Source organism: Argiope bruennichi, chromosome 6 (assembly GCF_947563725.1).
Source record: "Argiope bruennichi chromosome 6, qqArgBrue1.1, whole genome shotgun sequence".
Classification (NCBI taxonomy): Eukaryota; Metazoa; Arthropoda; class Arachnida; order Araneae; family Araneidae; genus Argiope; species Argiope bruennichi.
In genome coordinates this window covers 126,658,248-126,674,042 of record NC_079156.1, presented here as the reverse complement: position 1 = coordinate 126,674,042, position 15,795 = coordinate 126,658,248, and the positions used below count along the sequence as shown (strand labels likewise).

The 15,795-nt window shown below is 30.6% G+C and overlaps 1 protein-coding gene across 1 annotated transcript; it reads right to left on the bottom strand.

Annotated features, from left to right (window-relative positions):
• Positions 1 to 580: 580 nt before the first annotated feature.
• On the bottom strand, positions 581 to 15,032 carry LOC129971999 (zinc finger protein Xfin-like). The gene is made up of 3 exons (XM_056085979.1): positions 14,711 to 15,032; positions 9,975 to 10,274; positions 581 to 1,743 (listed from the first exon to the last, which is right to left on the bottom strand). Exons 1-3 carry the CDS (start codon positions 15,030 to 15,032, stop codon positions 581 to 583), a joined length of 1,785 nt encoding a protein of 594 aa, XP_055941954.1.
• Between the last annotated feature and the right edge of the window lie 763 nt (positions 15,033 to 15,795).

Here is a 15,795-nt window from a genome sequence, read left to right as displayed (position 1 = left end):
ATTAAAAAAATATTGCTTATACAAGTTCAAAATATTTCTGTTAATTATTACAATTATTAACCGAACCTATGCATTTTTGTTCAGTTAAAATATCAAAATACTTACGTAGCATTATTTGAAACGCATATATATTTGAGATTTAAATTTTTCCTAGATACTCTTAAAAACAAGAAATGAAACGGTAAATAACATTAAATTTAGAAATATTTCATTTTAACTTAAAATCAAAACAAGTAATAATATTTACATTATTGGTAGTAAGCGAAACATCCGTTTCTAATGTGAATAGCTTCAAATTTTTACTTTGATTGAAACCTATTAAAAAGTGTAAAAAAGGTAAGACACGTAGAAATAAATGCATTTCAACTGAAAATATATTTTCATTGTCAATTATTAACATAATAGTAGTCACTTACAGTTTCGATATCAGGAAATATGCTTCGTCTAAGTAGTAAAATTCTTACAGTAATTTTAAAAATAAAATTTTAAGCATTCTGAACTAAAATTGTTTCCATTGGATTAAGAATGTAAAATAGTTTCATACAAGATTAAAAGAATTATGGTAGCTTACAAGTTGATTTCACTTATGCGCGCTCCTCTGATGCGTATTACAACCGCTGCTGGTCGTGAAAGCTTTTCCACAAATTGGACACTTGTAAGGCTTTTCTCCAGAATGGGTACGGGCATGTGCTTTAAGAGTACCCTTTTCAGCGAAGGCTTTATTACAAACTTCACATACAAAAGGCTTTTCTCCAGTGTGAGTCCTAACATGTTTCTTAAGATGAATCTTTTGAGCAAAACCTTTATTGCAGAAGTCGCACACGAAAGGTCTTTCGCCTGTGTGGGTTCTATAATGTGTGTTGTGGTTTCCTATCTGGGAAAATTTTCTTCCGCATACATCACAAACATAAGGTGTTTCGCCAGTATGCGTTTTGTAATGTTGGTCACGATTTGATTTCTTAGAGAATTGTTTATTACATATAACGCATATAAAGGGCCTGTCGTCAGTGTGTGTTCGATAATTAGTTTTAGGAGTATCTTTCTTAATGAAGATCTGCGGAAATTTCTTCTTACCAGAACAGAATCCGGAAGGACCAGCCACAGCATGGTCATCCGCCTTGGTAGAGATAGGTTCTTTCAAGTCTGTTGCAATTTTCTTCTTATTATTGTAACCTTTAGTGTGCATTCCAGGTGAAATATGTTCATCAATTACATCCTTCGACACTTGCACTTTGCCATTTTTCGGCTCGTTACATCCTGGTGGCAGATCAAAATTCGCAGTCGATTCCGCAGTTCTGGAAATATTGTTATTATCTGAAAAAGAATTTCTGATAACACATTCTAAATAATCCATAAAATTCTTTTTATCTTTATTCAAAGACCGAGATTTGCTATCTTCAAGAGACATTTTGTATTCGTCATCAGTTGTTGCATAGATCTGGTCTGATACATCTGATCCTCTTTGATTTTCAATGTCAGTACCACCTGATCCGGAAAATGTGATTTCAAAATCATTCATAAGATATTTACACCTTTCATTTTCGTTTGGTAAATTTCCTGAACTGTCATTCAAAGTTAAAGGAAATTTGGCATAGTTGTATTTTGAATTCCTTTCATTTGATTCGTTAGGCTGCCGTAATGAGTTTTCATAGTCTTCGATCATATAAATGTAACAAGGGTGATTATCGTTGTATGTCACCATTCTGCGACAATACGGACACAAGTAAGGAGCCATTAATTTTTCTGTTTAATAGAAATTATGACCATTCAAAAATTCATAATAAATAGTTTATAATGAGAAAAGTAATCAAGATTTCAGTTTCTTTCAGGGGTTTAATGCAATTGGGATTGCAGCTGAGTAAGTTATTCTGGGGAAACAGCTACGATTTAAATGATAGAATCGATGAAAAATTATAATTGATTCGTTTCATAAATAACATACTAGAGCCTTTTTTCCGAAATTCTAGAATTGTATTCGATTGTAATAAACGGTATTCGAAAACAAAACCGTGTTTTCTGCATAAAATGGAAAAGAATAAAGTTCTTCCAATCTTAATATATATAAATTACGTGTCACGTTGTTTGTCCGCGATGGTCTCCTAAACTACTAAACCGATTTTAATCAAATTTGCACACCGTGTGCAGTTTGATCTAACTTAAAAGATAGGATAGCCCTTTTTTGAATTTTTAATTAGAATTTTAATTATTAATTAAAAAACTAACTTTCCCGCCAAAATATTCTTTTCATTTTTCCCACCGCCAAATGAGTACGGCTTGGGTTTTTTTCCCAACAGTCATGGCTGATTTTTCGGCTGATTATTTGAAATGATTCTATTTATTTTCTTAATGTTTGATGCATTTAAAATTAAACATTGTTAATTAATCGATCTTTCAGATTAATTCTGAAGTACTTTTGAATTAAAATAAAACAGAATAAAGGAAATTAAAAATTTCTAATCTGCATAGCGCTACCCCAACTGGCGTAGAAAAACTCAAGCATATGCGTTACCGTAACTGGCTTTGAAAATTCACTCATGCGCATTGTGTTCTGATTGTTGACATGACAACCATTATTAACGGATGATTTAAATTATTTTTAGGTTAGTTGCATGTTTTTGTAATTAAATTGTATTTATGTTAGTTATATATTTTTTGTATACGCTTATAGTTTTAAGTACATCGTTTTTTTTTAGTTTTTTTTAACCTATTTTCAACCGATTATTTTAAACGATTCGTTTTATTTTCTTAGTGTTTGATGTATTTAAAATTAAACATTGTTAATTAACCGTTCTGGTCATAATGAATCTGAGAATATTTTGTTGACAAATTCTTGAAATATTATATAAATTAGGAAAGATATTCTTTAGTGCCCATAAAGTTTAAATGCTCAGTGACTGTTTTCAGTAATCATATTACAAAAAAATACTTTGTTTCAGTAAAAAAATTTATATTAATTGCAGATTAATCCTTTCCACTTTAATTTATAGTATAAATTCTACGGGAACTAACAGGAAATTAGAGAGATACAGATTACGTTATGACTGAAGGCCTTTATAATATTATGAGTGAATTATAGGACTATCAAAATTTGAAGTTTTAAAATATTTTGATGAAGAAGCTATTAAAGTAGGAATTGCATAAAATATTTAATTATTAAAATTTTAATTAACATTAAGATTGGCGAACCGGCTGGTAGCCAAAGGCGGCTAGTTTATATAAAAATGTTTTCCTCTGCTTTTTTTTAATTGCAATTTCAACAAACAAGACTTTTTTTAAGTGCAATTAGACTCTTTCAAATTTCTTTAAAAATATGACATGAAATTATCAAATTCCAAATATCTATTCCTGACATCCAAAATCATTTTACAAAAGCGGGATTGGTCTTTTCGAAATCTTCATGCATATTCTATATTGAAGGTGTGATTGTGGAGTAGAGTAAATCTCAGATACTTTGCACTTCATTGGGGAATAATAGTTACGAAATATTGAATTTTTGTGTTTATTTGTCACTTTTACTGGATCTTGCTAAGGAATATGTATTTTGGATGATTTTTGTAATATAAATTTAACAAAGAATTATGGTTTCACAGTTATAAATCGCATATAGAATTTCATTTATTAAGTCTTTGCCTTAATGAGTTATTACACCTTTATGCATGCAGAAATAGAAACAGACAGACTATCAAATATTTGACAAGTTTGATTCAAAATTTCCTAAGACTCCTTACTTTATATGCCATAATCACTATATCACATTTTATATGCCTTTCGTCTTGTTTTCAGTATTCATCGAGTTCATGTGTGCTCGAATAACAAGACAGACAGACTTCCTGTTAATGGATGTCGTTCAAAATTTGTTAGGAATGAACAGCTTTGGTCTATATCAATAAAAAATAAATTTGGCATCCTGTTGTAAAAAAATTTCTGTGTCGATATTATGGCTCAAATTTATCAATTGAAATTGAATGAATATATTGTATAATTTATTTATGTTTAACTTTTTTGTGTATCGTTTAACTATTATTATATTGTACCTTCTCTGTATAACTATAAATGTTTTGTATCTTTTATTAACCATTTTAAATAAAGTATAATTATTTTTCTGTTGTACCTTTTGTGTAACTATTAATGTTGTATTGTTAGGGTTTTGTTTCGATTGTTATGTTTGTATAACAATTTCTAGAAGCACCTGTGGCATTTTATATTGATGTGGCTTTGGGGCTGTTGTTCTACTTGAGACATTAAGTGCATTTTTCTAAAGGTTTTTGGAATTTAGGTCGGTTTCTGATTTTCGATATCGACAAGTGTCACTTGTGTATTTCTGATAGGTGGGGTTATTTTGTGCCGACATCATCAAGTTTGGCCTTTAATTTAGTCGCGCCTCGTTTCTCTTATTTAAGCCAAATTTCATCTGTTTAGTTTAAGGCTTTTCTAATTTATCTCGTTCACAGACTGTTAGATATAATTCCAAACAGATGCTTTTCAAACTTGTTGAGATCTAAAACATGGGAATATGTGTAAAATTCGAATTTTTGTCTATTGTATACATTGTTCCCAGAAAAACAACGTTGAACCGTTCAAAATTTTGAAAATCCATGAAGATAATTTAAGCTATTGGATTATGTAACAGAAAAGGGAATTTAATTTTTAATGCTACAAATGCTTTATGGAAATATTCAATTTGTAAACAAGAGCTGCAATTTATTTAGATGCCAAAAATTAATCTTCCCAAACATTTACCACACTGTCAGTTTAATTCCATTTATAAACATGTTAAAATCTGCTGTCAACAAATAAGATAAATATGCTAAAGATATTCATTTTTAAATACTGCATACATTCCAAAATGAGATGAGGAAAACGCTGTGATTTTTTTTAACTGTCTTTTTGGTTTTTATGTATATATTCCAAAAACCATGAAATAGGAAATTACTATTGAATTTCCTACATTGACATCTAGTATTAAAATTGACTGAAAATAATGTAAAAAATAAGATGTACTGACCAAATTTGTATGCATAATATAAAATTAATTTACAAAAACAATCATAACATTTTATGAAACGATATTTTATAGTTATGAAGAAATGGCCCTTTTTGTGAAATTCATCATTAAAAATAAATTCTGTTCGATGTAAGTTTTTCTTTGTTACACATAAATACAAAATTTTTTTCGTTAATTAAACTCCAGAGATGAAAATTACTTTGCACACTGATGCAAAAAAAGAGATGCTCCCTTATTTCTATTTAAACCCGACTCTTACTTTCTATATAAAAGTTTATAAAAATTAAAGAGGCATGCAAAGCAAAGAAGTATTACAAGAGCACAGAACTGATGCCCTTTATGAAGCCGATTTCAGCAAGAAATGACAAAAGATGAGGATAAGAGGGATCACCCAATAATTCATGCAAATGAGGATGAGAATTTCTAAGCCATTTGCTTTTATGATTTTTAAAACTCTTACACGCTTTTAAAACATGCTGTACAGTAACATATGCATCGCATTTATACCAAACTAGGACTGGTTCTGAAAGAAGTAAATATTGCTCAAAAACCTGGGAGAACAGGAATTTTTATTTCGAATTATTCTGTTTGGAATCTTATATTTATACCCATGCAGCACGGCACCGGTTAATGCCAATAGAAACAGAAGAAAAATTAAATTTCGTTACATGTACGGTTGCTCAAATGAAGTGTGACCCAAAACGGTTGCTGAACATCATGTGGATGGATGACTCCTATTTTTCATTGTATGGTCATCTCAATCAGGCGAAACCTTCGTATTCGAACAACGTCAAATTCTCGTAATTCACCTGTTCAACCCATTGCTTTCTTTTTAGGTGTTTGTTTGGTGTGATTTCACTTCATCTTTTTGCTTCGAATTTTTTGAAACACTTTATCCTATATCTGGTGAGAAAATTTATTCGACCACTGCAGTCGCAATTTTACGCTACCATATGGAGCTGCATTACATTATTTCTCACTTTCATGCAGGTCGATGCCCTGCCCACTTTACACATGAAACCGAGATTCCATTATTAATAGTGTTTTCCATTAGACACTTTCACTGAAGACCGAAAGTTTGTGACATATTTAAAATTATGATTATTTTTAAACAAAAGATTAATTTATAATTCAAGATTTAGGTGAATATATGTTTTTTTCCAAAAAAATGAAAATCTCATTAATTGGAACAATTTATAAATTCTTAAATTAGCCTGAAGTAATTCTGAAAATATATAATTAAAAATAAATAAACATAAGAAAAGGGAAGAACGTTTGCTGAACCACCTACATACCGCTATTCGGAAGCGACTGTGGCACATTACTAGTATAAAAGCTACACTGTAGGTTTCCGGGCCATTCTATTATCTCGAAACTTTCTAGCTACTGCGGTTAAACATTTTAATGAATGAGGATCCTAAAGACTACTACTATTACGTTAAATCTCAAATAAATAAGTGATCTTAATATTCCATGTGTAATATAATGTGACAATATATTCCTAATAATGTGCGCTTCTAAATATTTTTTTATTTTTATTTTCAATGAAAATTAGTTTAAACTCGATAATTTGCACTCCGGAAAAAGAATACTTTCAATATGCTCTATTTCATTACGAGCAAGACATTTGGGTAAAGTGGTCACACCAAAGCTACGTAACTTTTCATGGGATGGAAAGATTCCAAAACGAAAGATTGAGGACAAAATATCTATTTTTCTATTGGAAGGCTATCCAAAATATCTATGTTTGGTGCTTTTCAAGTAATAAAAGCATTTAGTGCAGTTATTTCCTTTTCACTCCTTAAATTCTTTCCTAATAATTTCATTTATAATGTGTCAGAAAATACCTTTTTTCCTTATCCATTTCACAGCTGCAGAAGATTGAACGTTTCGAGTTCAATTATATGCTGATTCAGTTCCTGATATACCATTATGATCTAGGGGTGAAAACAAGCTCTAGAGATTTATTTTGTGTGTGTGTGTGTGTGTGAGAGAGAGAGAGAGAGAGAGAGAGAGAGAGAGGAAAACAATGTTTCCTGTATAAATGCATTTAGTCTAGGTGATATATTATTAATATTAAAAAGAGCTCGGAAACCTGACACATTATCTGGGAGCAATTCATCATCATGCATGTCTACTCAAGTTGGGAAATCTTGAGGAATACAGCTATTCTTTCATTCGTCAAACGCTGTGGAGAGAAGAGATTATCGAAAAAATTTCCTGTTCTGTTATTCTGATAATAGTTGCCAGAATGACCTTTCATTGTACAATTGAAAGACTGATAAAATTCAGGTGTCTTTATAAAGTTTATAAAAATTGTTGAATGATGTAGCAAAAAGCCTGATTGATGTTACAAACTAAATATCAGAATATCTATATAATAATTAACAGAGTGTGTGTGCGAGCATGCGTACGAAATTTGTGTATTTTCATTCTACAACTGCCTAGAATCTTATAGAAAAAAGATTAATATATAATTTAATATTTTATAAAATTGTCATTTCACTATAGGCATTAAATTATTATGGCAAGTTTTGAAACTTTTAACAGTTTTAAAAATACTTATACTTAAATTTACCGCATCAGGATTTTTAATTATTTAACCGTTTTTATTGCGTGATTTTGTTACTTTTTCCGAACCAAAAGAATAAGAGTTTAATTTAGTGCCTATGTAGTTTACTTGACGAATAAAAAAGTGAAACTACAGAAGTGTGGAAAGTGCAAATAGATTACTGTGACATGATAAAACCTAAAGACAGAAAACCTGATTTAGTTGTTTTATTTCATTAACGACGCCAAATTGGTTATATCTAAAAAACAAACTAAAGATGCAATGAAAGATTCACCAATAAATTGCTACGAAATTGATCCGCTTGATCGTTTGAGCCACCACCCTGCGAAAAAATGAAAAGGGATCTTAAAGTAGATTTCAACAAGCCAGATTGTGAACAAATGTGCCAAAAGTAGCAACTTCTTTCATGAAATATGCAAATCTCGATTGTCGCCAAACATAATAATTTCATGATTTTTCATTTCCCCATTTGGACATCTTATCATTTTAATATTTATAAATTCTGACATTTTCTATGGAAATACACATCTGATCATTTGAATCGTCATTACCCGATGAAAATTTTCAGGACGAGTCCATTTTATTTATGATAGAATGCATTCATAATTTGGATTTAGTAAATAAACTATTTAAAAATCCATCAAACTTAGCAATAAAAATGAGTAAAAACAACTTATAAATGCTTTCTGAAACATCAACTTACGGACCTGGTGCATGATTTTAAGAAGCTGTAACTTCCATGCAAATAAATTTCCATAAATGAAAATAAATCAGCTTTAAAATATTTCATGAGTAATGTCTTTTCTTTGCGAAACGGACCACAACAGACTTAGGAATAAAGAGAAGCAGATATTTTTTCTCCGTTTCTTGTAATAGTAACAATGACTTAAATGTAACAATGCTTTAATTATAAAACGGAAACAGTGTGCATATAGTAAAGCATTCTTTTGTCTTTTAAGAGATTTAACTATTATATATATATTCACTGTTAAAAATGAGACTAATATTGTTTCTGAATACTATATACTAGATTGGAAACTATGAAACGGAACGCTGAATAAAAATAAAAATCAAAAAGCGAAATTTTTCATATTATTTATTATATTCAATTGAAATGACGCCCATTGACATCTACAACTTATTGCGAACGATTGGAAAAGTCATACATTCCTTTTTGAAAACAGAATCCTCATTTTTATAATTAATAAACAATTCAAAGTTTTTTATAAAATAATTTTAGTTACTGTGTTTTTTTTTCTCTTAACAAATAATTCATAATTACGAAAAAGATATTAATCGGTCGGTGAAATATATGGTCAATATGGAGGATGTGGTAATGTTTCATATTGTAAAGAAGTTAATTCGTTAACACTGATTTTAGCTTTCTGTGGTTGTGCGTTCTCATGCAATAATATTGCGCTTTTCATAAGTTTCTCATGCATGACGCCAATTTCATGGCAATAGCACTCCACTATAATGGTTTCGCCTGTTATAGGAAGGAATACTGGATCACTCCTTTGGCATTCCATCAGCTGGTAACCCTGATCCTTTTTTTTTTTTTTCTTCTTTATGAAATTTCAGCTTATGTGTGTATTCTACTCAATAGCTCAGTAATTTTCGAATAACATACAAAAACCACTTTTCATCACATGAGGATTTGGTGTAAAAGGCAATCGTTTATTGAGAAGCAGCAAAAATGCGCACTTGCTCGTGCAGTCGATCATCTGAAGTTGCGTCAATTCGTACTGCACATATGAGTCTAATTTTTTTACTTTATTTATTGCACGCAGATGTTTTAACACAGTCGCATGGTTAGTTCATAGTTTAGACCGAAGTTCACGAATAGTTGTGTGTGGATAAGATGCCACATTCGTCCTTACTTCCTTGTTATTGATATGGGCCAATGGTCTTCCTCGATACTCAGATTACCAGAACGGAATTTTTGGAACCAATAACTAGCATTTTTTTCATTAGTCGATCCATTCCCAAATGCGTCATTAATATTTATCGGAGCTTGACTTGCGCAAAAATTCATTTGAACTCATACAATGAAACTATAGTGCGGTTATAATTAAAGTGCAAGTGTTTGAAGGACCGTAAAAGAGAAACGACTTGGAAAATGTTAAAGAAATTTGGTATATATTATATTTACAACATGGGAAAATTAATTACACTATAAAAAAATTAGTCCACCTTTTTGTCATAGGTGACGTTATTTAATAACATTTTATATACTTTAATTATAACGTTTTCTTTTTTAAAATATAAAATGTTCAATACGGGATCCTTCAAATTCTATCAAATGCTGTAGACGCAAGACAGCGTGATCCGCAGTAGTAATTATTTTTTCCTGCTGAATTTCTAAGACATGTCTATTAATGCTGCTTTTTAAAGCACCAACAGAGTTAGGTTTGTCCTCGTAGACACTATCTTTTAAATATCCGCACAGCCAGAAATCGCTAGGATTCAAATTAGGTGAACGAGGTGGCCACGCATTTGGGAAACATCTGCTAACTACACGATCCTCACTAAAAGTTTGGTGAAGCAGTTGTGTAACGCAATGAGCAATGTGAGGTGGTACTCCTTTTTGCATGAATATTGTTAAAGCGAGGAATTTTCTGTCTTGCAATACAAGGATCACATTACTTTCTAAAATTTGAGTGTAATTAGTGCCTCTTATGTTGCAGCGAACTAGCCCTGTTGGTGTAAGATTTTAGGGTAAAAAATAGACCAATAATAAAGTCAGCAGTAATACCACACCAAATTGTAACAAACGTTGAATGTAAGGGTTTCTCTAAAACAGTTTGCGGGTTGGATGCGCTACATATCCTACAATTGTAGGTGTTGACTTGTCCGGATAAAGTAAAATGCATTCCATCAGTATATAAAATCTTTCGAATCCATGATTCCTTTTCATCCATTTTGGTAAGAATGAAGTTGGCAAAATCAATTCTTTGTTGTGTATTACCTATTTTCAAGAACTGCAAAAAATTTTATTTTATACAGATAGCGTCTTAAAATATAGCGCAAGACTTCGAGACGGCCTTTCATGGTTTTGATAAAGTCATTGCTACAAGTCTAGTGCTTACAGGTCGCTGATCCACTAACTCTGAATCAATTGCCTCCCTAATATCTTCCACAATTTCCTGATTCACAGATCTTCTTATAGCTTCAAATTTATTAATCCTTTTCTTTAAACAATTCACAGACATCAGTCCTTTTCTCAAATCTTTAAGATGGCGATATTCATTTAAAGCAGCACTATAATTGCTATTCTTTTGATAATAACATTTTACTAACAGAGCACGGTCTACCTTTAAGAAAGTCATAGCTGTAGTTTAAAGATATATGACTTTTATCATCATAATGACTTTATAATTGATGTGGTATTCATTTTGACACAGTACAGAGCAAAAGCAACGTTTTATTGTAAAAAAATTGAACTAATTTTTTATATAGTAATTAATTTCCTTATGTTGTAAATTTAACATATACCAAATTTCTTCAACATACACCAAGTAGTTTTCTTTTACAGTCCTTCAAACTCTTATACTTAATTATGATCACACTGCAGATATAAATCCTGTTTTGTTTCAAACTTTTTTCGTTGAAAAATAACAAACATGAAAAATATTACGAAATGTGTAAGAATTCCTATAAAATTTATAAATTAAAATATCGGGCGCATGTGGCAATGAACCTCTCTAAGTAGCAGCCGAACACAGACTAAACATAAACGCCCTTTTCATAGTTTCCAACCTAATAACTACATTCAGAATTTTTTGCGTATAATTTTCTCAGTGATAGGTTAAAACTAAAGTAAATAATTCTTAGATTATGGGCTATCAAAATATTTCAAATAAAAATCTGAAATTCTTCATGAGTTTAAAGATAATAATTGCATCTTAGTAAATGAAATTTGATGTACTACAGAACACACACATTCAATTATTAGCACTGTGGAAATTGGAGAAAATGCATCACATTTTAAATTAAAGGAAATATAAAGTTTCTTAAATTTTAATCAAAATGCGCATAGTGTAAAAAACACAAACACTCTAAAAATTAGATACTTTAAACTGAATTTGAATAATTCATATTTTTTGTCACAGAATGCTTAACAAATTAAAGATCTCTCCGATGAGTTGGTAACAAAAAGGAAGTAAAATTCGTACTTCACATCGATTTTGAGAACATAATGTCTTTGAATTATTTCTGATATAAAAGTTAAAACATTAAGAATATGCTTTGTGAAGAATTAGCTTCCTTCCGCCATAGAATTTTTTAAAAAAGGATTGAATTTATAATTGCTTATGTCCCGCGTCAGTTCATACACAAAACTCTTCAAAATAACATTGGATTTATTGCTTTCTGCGCAACTCTAAATCTCGACAAAATTTTGCTTCAGAATTATCAACTTCTGAGATGAATAATGCAAGAAACTATTGGATTTCAGTTGTACAAAATCAGTGTTTTCCTGTAGGAATTAACGCATTAGGGAATAATCGTTTCAACCTCAAAAATTTCTCGTTTTCACCCATTTCTAAAAGATAATATTTTACGACTTAGTGGTGCGCTACAGTTCGCACGGATATCACTTGAACATCGACATCCAATGTTACTTGAATGATCCGAATAATAATGTTGACTAATATACTAGTTAGGGAGGATGGGGAGACGAATACAAAACACATGGGTGAAGGACACGTGGTTCACGCAAGTGGCAGTACCGCAAACTTTTTTTTCTGATCAAAGAATGTTAATTGATGTCTTTATTCAAGTTTAACAATGAAACAGGGAATACCGGCAGCAGAGGAGTGAACCTGTGCTATTCAAACTAAATACTTCAAGTTGAAATTCCTTCAAAGTAAATTTGAATAATATGTGATTGAATTTTAGCATTTTAATGCTGATTGGTTGGTTTCAGTTTTAGGCCATGAACCATGTCTGGCCATGTTGCAATAAGCAAAATGTAAAAGAAGCTTCATTAAACATTAAAAATACTTAAAGCGCAGAACCATGATAAAATTTTTATAATGCATGAAGATATAACAATAAATGTTAAAAGCAAACAACAAAACATTGTTTTTGAAAAATAAGTGATAAAGAAACTAATGATTGAAAGTTGTTAAAATTTTTAAAATGATAAGAAAAAAAATTGTGAAATGATTAAATACGATTTGAAAAGCCAATGGCTCTAAAAATATTTTATTGATATTCCTCACTCCCACGTCCTTCAAAATGACTGATGCTGTATGAAAATAGTGAAGAGATAAAAATTAGAAGTAAGGTATCCAATTAAAATGTGTTTTACACTAAAATCAATTTGACATATTAGGCAAATAGGTGCTCTTTCACCAAAAATAAGCTACTGCGCTAATAATAATTAATTATAGAATTTTGAATACATTTTCTTTTCATAATAATGATAAATTAGGAACTAACTAATATATAAAATTAGCGATAATACTGATAAAGGCAGATACTTGATTTTGAATATTTCACACATTTTTGTTTGAAAACTCAAAAAATATTAAATTTCATTACATTATAAATATTATGACTCGGAATACAGATGATAAAATGCCTGAAGCGAAACATTTTCAACAAAAAAATGAACATAATTAAGATTTTTTTTTTTAATATAATCATTTTCATGTTCTGTGAAACTTTTTTGTGCACTCGTTGCATATTGCGTCTTTATATATGATTTTTTTTACCAATACTATTACGTATTACGCTTAAGTCTACTTCTGTTAACCCCTGACGCTCCGAAAAGTAATTCGATGCATAAATATTTGCCGAATAAGAGGACTTGTTTATTGCTCTGAAAAATTAATATATATGAAATTTTTTTGTTGAATTTTCCCGGAAAATTAATCTGCCTCTTTTTACCAGTCTTAATTATTTTTACCATTCAAAATTTAAGAAAATAAATAAAAAGACAAAATGATGCACTGCCTTGAATGGTGCCTGAGAGGAGGCATCAGAGTGCTAAGGGTTATTACAATGAATGTTGAATAAAGAATGTATTAAGTATCTGTCACGAAATAACATTCAGATTCTCTTACAGTATCTAATCCTTAAGTTAAAAGTTTAGTTTATCATCCAATAACAACATGAAAATTCATGTTTCTCCTACTGCCAAATATGTTTAGCAAATGTTAGAGTGGAAACGCCAGTCAATTTTTACATACATGCAACAAACGGTGATCCTAAGAATATCAATTATTCGAGAGATTTAGAAAAGTCATCTATCAATAGGTATTAATTATAGTTGGAAGTTCCATATTACCTCTTAAGAATTTGAATATAATTATTTGAAAAATTTTATATTTTAAAATATGTGCACTTTGCCTTTTCTTACACACATGTAGAACATAGGCAGAAGCTGCAAGTACAACGGCCAGTTAGAAACATTTTACTCTTAAATTTATTAAAACAACTTTCCATTATGTCCGGGAAATAGTTAAATTACGAACTAACGAATTTAATGAGCTGAGTAATTGAATTAATCGCGTTGAAGAATAATTGAATAGGAATGATTATGCTTCGAATTTCAGAATTCTGTAAAATTAATCTTTTGTTTCAGAAATTGATTGCCAAAGCGCCGTTTGTTTTATAACTAATTACACTGCTGGACTGCAAATATTATTATTCATTAATAAATCATTCAAGTTAAAAAAATTTCTTACATCAGTTTAAAATCAAAATGTTGCAGTCGATTATTACAATTATTAATCGAACTTATGTATTTTTGTTCATGGTGACTTGAAACCAAAACAAGTAATAATAATTGCTGTATTAGAAGGGAGTGGAACATTTATTTTAAATATAAAGGGTTTAAAAGTTTTTCGAGGATTGAAACCTAATAAAAAGATATAAATAATATTAAAACACTTATATATAAATACGTTTGATCTTAAAATATATTTTCATTGTCAATTATTAATATAGTGCAAGTAGATAAGTGGGTGGCAGTAGGTCGGATATCAGGAAATATGTTCCGTCAAAGTAATAAAATTTAGGCAATAACTTTAAAAATACAACTTTGAGTAAATTCGAAAAAAAAATGTAAAAAGCTTCATAGAAGAGCAAAATAGTTATTTCCGTAATTTGATAATTAATTTCACTTGTGTTCTCTCCTGCGATGCGCATTGCAAAGGCTGCTTGTCCTGAATGCCTTTTCACAAACCGACCATTTATAAGGTTTTTCTCCAGTTTGCTTCGTAACATCTGTATTAAGATCACCTTATGAGCAAAACCTTTATTGCAGACGTTGCACACGAAAGGTCTTTCTCCTGTGTTGTATAGATAATGAGTGATGAGATTCGATTGCTGACTGAATAATTTTCCACATATTTCACAAACATAAGAATTTTCGCCAGTGTGGAGTCTGTAATGTCGGTCGAGATCTGCTTTCCGAGAGAATTTTTTCTTACATATATTGCACATAAAGGCCTCGTCGCCTGTGTATGTTTGATAAGAAGTCTTAAGAATATTTTTCCTACTGAAGGTCTTAGGAAATTTCTTCTTACGGGGTCACATTCCGGAAGGTCCAGCAACAGCATTGTCATCTTCCTTGGAAGGGACAGGGTCCTTCACGTAGGTAGCCATTTTCGTCTTCTTACTGTGAACCTGAGAGTGAACATGACTTTTGCCATTTTTCGGCTCCTTACTTCCTGATTACTTCAAATTCAATTCGCAATTCCAGAAGTATTATTACAATCCGAAACAACATTTCTGATAATACATTCTAGAGAATCCATAAAAATAATTTTATCATCATTCAAAAATAGCCATTTGCTATTTTCAAGAGATATCTTATATATTTCATCGGTTGTTGCATGCATAAGATCTGAAACACCTGATCCTCTTTGTTTTTGTATCTCAACACCACTTGATCCGGCAGCAACTGTCGTTTCTCCTGAAGCTTCACGATGGACGTTTTCAGGCCTGTAACGAGATTCAACATTTTCTGAAGAAGCTGTAAAAGATGCGTTTTCTTTGCTTTGAACTTCTGTTCGTTGAACATCTGAAATGGGATTAAAATAAGAAATATCACAAGTATCATTTAGTTGTGCATTGTTGTAACTCTCTACAGAAGTACTGTATTTGTTTACTTTTGTGAGAAGCGATTTCACTTCTTCATTATGTTGAAAAACAGCGATACATTTATATTTTTCGATAAGATGATATCAGAAATATTGACTTAAAT

What these genes read in the sequence shown, in the direction of transcription:
- LOC129971999 (XM_056085979.1), bottom strand. Translation starts at nt 15,032, where the DNA reads ATGTGCAATATATGTAAGAAAAAATTCTCTCGGAAAGCAGATCTCGAC. An exon ending in CATCGCAGGAGAGAACACAA is followed by an intron (nt 10,275 to 14,710) that starts GTGAAATTAATT and finishes TTACACCAACAG; the next exon opens with GGCTAGTTCGCTGCAACATA. An exon ending in GGACAAACCTAACTCTGTTG is followed by an intron (nt 1,744 to 9,974) that starts GTGCTTTAAAAA and finishes TCTATTAAACAG; the next exon opens with AAAAATTAATGGCTCCTTAC.